The sequence below is a fragment of the Myotis davidii genome, unplaced genomic scaffold (genome assembly GCF_000327345.1).
Source record: "Myotis davidii unplaced genomic scaffold, ASM32734v1 scaffold1997, whole genome shotgun sequence".
Classification (NCBI taxonomy): domain Eukaryota; kingdom Metazoa; phylum Chordata; class Mammalia; order Chiroptera; family Vespertilionidae; genus Myotis; species Myotis davidii.
Genome location: NW_006288266.1, coordinates 139,594 through 144,639, shown reverse-complemented (window position 1 = coordinate 144,639; position 5,046 = coordinate 139,594). Strand labels below are relative to the sequence as shown.

Below are 5,046 nucleotides of genomic sequence, written 5' to 3'. Positions count from 1 at the left end.
ACGTGTAAGCTTCGCAGCTCCGAAGAACCCTCTCGGTGTCCCCAGTCTGAGAGCCGGGGTTCACCCCCACCCACCCTGCTGGCACCTCAGGGAATGAGGTTCCTGTGCGATGTTGGGGTGGGGGTGGGGGCTGTGCTTTCTCCCCGGGGGGCGGTCCGCCTGCTTGGGTGTTGGCCCCTCTGTCTGTCCCTGCTGAGCCCCCCCTCCCAGGGGCAGGGGCAGGGGCGCAGGGCTAGTGCGTCTGCCCGGCGCTGATGGCTCAGGCTCCTCGCTGTGGAGGAAGGAGCCTGGGATGGGGGAGCGACCCCCTGTGTGTTGTCACTTTCCCTGGACTAGAGTCCTGTGGTGTCCCCTCTCCCAGGTGGGCCCCAGGGTCCAGGATCGCCTCCCAGCATCACCTCGCAGTGGCCCCCGTCCTGGTCCTCGTCCTGGGGAGGGGGGGGGGGCCTAGGTGTCCGTCCCCTGGACTCAGCCCTGCTCTTCCTGGGGCCTTTGTGTGACAGCTCTCCCCACCCCCAGGGGAAGTCGGGGGGCTCCCTTAGTCGGGGCCTTTCATCTCCTGAGCGTTGGCTCCCGGCGTGGAGAGCTTCTCACTCGCCCACCCTCAGCGCTGGTTCCTGAATCGGGATGAGCCTGCCTCTGGACCAGCGGTTCTCAACCTGTGGGTCGCAAACAATGAAAATATATCCTGCATATCAGATATTTACATGACGATCCAAACAGTAGCAAAGTTACAGTGATGAAGTAGTCACAGAAATAATGTTATGATTGGGGGTCCCCACAACATGAGGAACTGTATGAAAGGGTCGCAGCTCTAGGGGGTCAGTTCCTAGGGGGGTCTGGGAGGATTCCCAGAGCGTATGTATGTCCTTTGCTGGGGACCTCGGTGTGGGGTGTTCCTCTGTGGCCGAGGCCCCCGCCCGCTGGAGTGCCCGGTCTCCAGGGCACAGGTGTCCGGGGCTGTCTGCTGGCCCTTCTCTGGAGGAGCTGCCGCCCAGGTCACGCATGTCCTGTCCGGGTCTCGGCTGTGTCCCTTGGAGGTTCTGCCTGAAACCTTCTCCCCGGGCTCGGGCTCTGGTTCCCCTGGTGCCGGGCTCCCAACTCCTTCAGGACTCGCGGCTGCAGTCCCTATAGTCCCTACCCTCTAGGGCAGCGGTTCTCAACCTGTGGGTCGCGACCCCTTTGAGGGTCAAACGACCCTTTCACAGAGGTCACCTAAGACCATCCTGCATATTAGATATTTACATGACGATTCATAACAGTAGCAACATGACAGTGATGAAGTAGCAACAAAATAATTTTATGGTTGGGGGTCCCCATAACATGAGGAACTGTATTAAAGGGTCACGGCATGAGGAAGGTTGAGAACCACTGCTCTAGGGGGTCAGCTCCTCCCTGCCAGGCATTCCGACCCTCAGGGGGGTGGAGCGGCCTCCCTGCCCAGGAGCGTGTGCAGCACCTTGTGTAGGGGCATCCGCGGTGTCTGCGTCCTGGGGAGAGGCAGGGAGCACGCGCTCTCGTGTGACATCCTGTTCTCGTTCCACCCTGGGCAGCAAGAGGCTTTTCTGGGCCCCTCAGCCGCATGTTGGGGTCTGGGCCCCATGTGCTCCTTGAGTTCCCTCTGGGCGGCCCTCTCCTGGGCTGTACGGCTGCTTCCTGTCCTGGCGCTGGGCGGTCGGGCTCGGCCCCTCCTTGGCCGGTCAGCTGGCCCTGGGCTGAGAGTGGCAGGTTCTCTGGCTGGGCCTGTTGCAGAGCAGTGTTCGCCCTCCAAGCCCCAGGTGCCACACCCACTGCCCCCATGCAGAGGGGTCCCTGTGGGGGGCCTCCCTGAGGTTAGGGGCCTGCCCGTCTCTATGGGCCCCCGCCCGGTCCGAGGCCTGCTCTCTGGCCACGTGGGAGGTAGTGCTGACTGTGAACTTAGGAGTGACAGGTTCCGGCCACTTTGCGAGTGGAGTGCTGAGTGTCCGCGCAGCCGCAGGACGGTGCTGAGTGTCCCCCTGTGGGCGGGGACTGCTTGGGTTGAGGCTCGGTCGTTGGCATAGGGCTCCCTCTTCCTCGTCCCCCACCTCGGAGCCCAGGGCGCTGGGCCTTTCAGTAGAGGCCGCCTCTCGGGGGGCAGCCTGGCGTCGGGAGTCCTCGTGTGTAACCCTCGCTGCCAGGCCCCGCTCTCCCCTGGTCTTGATGTCGGGCCCTAAGGTGTAGCTTCCTCCCCCAGGCAAAGCTCCTGGTGACCCCTGAGGGCCTCAGCCCCCCTGGGGTGCCTGCGAGTTCTTCAGGGTGCAGGTGCCCCTCTGAGTCCTGGGTGCTTGCCCTGGCGGTGTGTGTTTCCGAGTCTCCATTTCCGATGCTCTGATATGTAACTCCCTCCTGCGTGCAGATAGCTCCTCTCGGCGAAGGTCCCCTTTCACCCTTCGTCTCCCGCAGAGCTCTCCTCCCGGCCCCTTGGGTCGCTGCCTGCCCCAGACCCGGCCCTTCTGGCTGTGGTCCCTGAGGGTGGGCATGTTGTCTCCTTTGGTTTCAGCATCGCTCTGGGATAGACTTTTTCTACTTGGGACCCAGCCCTGTCGGTGGGGGGGTTAGCGCTGCCCGGTTACGGCGTGTCTGCCCCCCACGCCCCCTCTGACCCTTACAGCTCACACACTCGGTGCCGGCCCTTCTCTGGGGGGCGCAGCTGTTCTGTGCCTCCCGACGTGGCTGAGGGTGCCTCTCGGGTGTTAGGGGCTAGTCCCCTGCGTCCCCGACCCCTCGGTAGGAAGTGAGGCCTCCAGGTCTCACCTTCGTCCCGGCAGGCAGCTGTGTGCGCGGCCCTTTTCTGCTCTGATAAAGGCGTTGGAGTGTCATCTGGGGCCAGGTGCCCCACACTCTAGGAATTTTCCACTTCCTGGGTCACACGTACACAAAAGTATCTGTGTTTCCTCGTTTTAACAAAGTTCAGGCCTGTGCTGGGCAGGTGAGGCAGCATGGAGAACTGGGCCAGGTCCTGTCATCGATAGTAGATTCCTCCTCCCTTTCCCGTCCCCTGAGCCCCTCTTCCCAGCCTCTCCTGTCTGGGTTTGCACCAACCAGAGAGTAAATGTGTGTTCCTTCCCCCTCTCTCCCAGCAGCGTCTGTCTCCACGAGAGTATGAAGAGAGTGCGCCTATAGGGCAGGGAAGATGGCGGACAAGCGCAAACTCCAAGGTACTGGTGGCGGCCCACACCTGCGGCCACGGGCCCTCGGAGCTCCTCCTGGGTGCCTGCTGCCCGGCAGGCGCTCACTGCCCTCCCTCCTTCCTTCCTTCCGCAGGTGAGATTGACCGCTGCCTCAAGAAGGTGTCCGAGGGCGTCGAGCAGTTTGAAGACATCTGGCAGAAGGTACTGGTCTGGGCCTACGAACCTGGGTCTCCAGCGAGCAGGGTGTCTGGGGAGGGGGTGCTGAGGACTGAGGGAAGCAGCTCTGAGATGGGTTGGGGGGTGTCCTCAGAGTCCCGGGCACATAGAGACACGTGGGCACTAGGGCAGCCCATCCTGGGGGGTCCCAGCGTCCCCGGCACAGACTGGCGTGGGCACTGGGGCCGCGAGTCCCACGCTGACGGCGTGCGTTCTCTCCTCCCCAGCTCCACAATGCAGCCAACGCGAACCAGAAAGAAAAGTATGAGGCTGACCTAAAGAAGGAGATTAAGAAGCTTCAAGTGAGGGGCTGGGGGCCGGGACGCCTGTGTCCTGAGGGTGGTGGGACGGGAGAGTGGACTGCTGGGTCCCAGGCAGAGGAGGGCCGGGGCCTCGGTGCCCGGGTGCCGAGGAGTCTGACTGTCTGGCTTCTCCCTGCAGCGGCTGAGGGACCAGATCAAGACATGGGTAGCGTCCAACGAGATCAAGGACAAGAGGCAGCTCATAGACAACCGCAAGCTCATTGAGACGGTAGGAGCAGGGCCTGGCCTCTGAGGCGGGAGGGCCCCGAGGTCCTGAGAAGAGGAGGGGAGGGGTCAAGGTCGTGGAGCGAGAGACCAAAACCAAAGCCTACAGCAAGGAGGGCCTGGGCCTGGCGCAGAAGGTGGACCCCGCCCAGAAGGAGAAGGAGGAGGTCGGCCAGTGGCTCACGGTGAGTCAGGCCGAGAAGAGGTGACCTCGGGGCCCTGCCCCAGGCATCGCAGGGGACGCTGGCTGACCCCGCCTTTCCTCCTCCCCCAGAACACGATCGACACCCTAAACATGCAGGTGGACCAGTTTGAGAGCGAAGTGGAGTCGCTGTCGGTGCAGACGCGCAAGAAGAAGGGCGACAAGGATGTGAGTGGGGCCGGCACCCTGAGGGTGGGGTGGGGTGGGCTGGCTGGTGGAGTCAGGGCCTAGCTGACTGGGCTGGTGCAGGGAGGAGGTGAGGCAGGCCCAGTGCCTTCTGGGTGAATGGTCTGGTGAGGAGGAGGAGCAGTGGGGGGAGGGGAAGAGTTCTGCCTGGGTCGCACAGTGTGAGACCTGTCGGGCCGGGGTGGGAGGCCCAGCAGCTGCAGCCCTGGGTCCCCAGGAGGGGACTGGGTACAGGCAGGCGAGGCAGGAGGGACAGTGCATGCGGCCGAGGAGCAGTGAGGCCTGGGACGGCCGGAGGCTCGGGCCTCGGGCTCCAGAAGCCAGGATGCAGGTTGTGAGTTCGCAGGGTGCAGACCCTGCTGTTGGCATGGGCAGCACAGGGAACAGAGCTGCCCTCGGAGCCGGCGCGGGGCTGGCCTGCCAGACGGAGGTGCAGACACGGTGTGGGAGGTGTGAGAGCCGAGGGCTCTGGGGACCGGGCTCGGAGGGGGCCAGAGCCACGTGCTGAGTAATGTTCCAGTCAGCGAGGGTCTGCGTGCGGGTGGGCCATGAGCTGATAACATTGTAAGCAAAGGCTGACTTGTGGTGTTGAAAGGAAAGGCTGGACCCAACTACGATGATGGAGTTGCTGCCTGGGCGGTGGTTTAAGTGGAGGAGGCTCAGCGTGCAGTTCCCACCCTGTGCAAGGAGGGGCGCCCCGGAGCCTGCCCCCGCCCGCACCGCACACATGCACACGGTCGTGTGCACACACTCACTTCCCTTG

General features: G+C 63.6%; 1 protein-coding gene across 1 annotated transcript in view; it reads left to right on the top strand.

Moving 5' to 3' along the window:
* The first annotated feature begins 2,820 nt into the window (after positions 1-2,820).
* CNOT3 (CCR4-NOT transcription complex subunit 3) overlaps positions 2,821-5,046 on the top strand; it is an 11,545-nt gene continuing 9,319 nt past the window's right edge. Inside the window, exons 1-6 of the mRNA XM_015561654.1 lie at positions 2,821-3,179; positions 3,286-3,353; positions 3,596-3,670; positions 3,810-3,899; positions 3,952-4,080; positions 4,170-4,265. Of these exons, the coding sequence (XP_015417140.1) occupies positions 3,155-3,179; positions 3,286-3,353; positions 3,596-3,670; positions 3,810-3,899; positions 3,952-4,080; positions 4,170-4,265 (483 nt within the window). The 5' untranslated portion in view covers positions 2,821-3,154. The remainder of the gene's footprint in view (positions 3,180-3,285; positions 3,354-3,595; positions 3,671-3,809; positions 3,900-3,951; positions 4,081-4,169; positions 4,266-5,046) is intronic.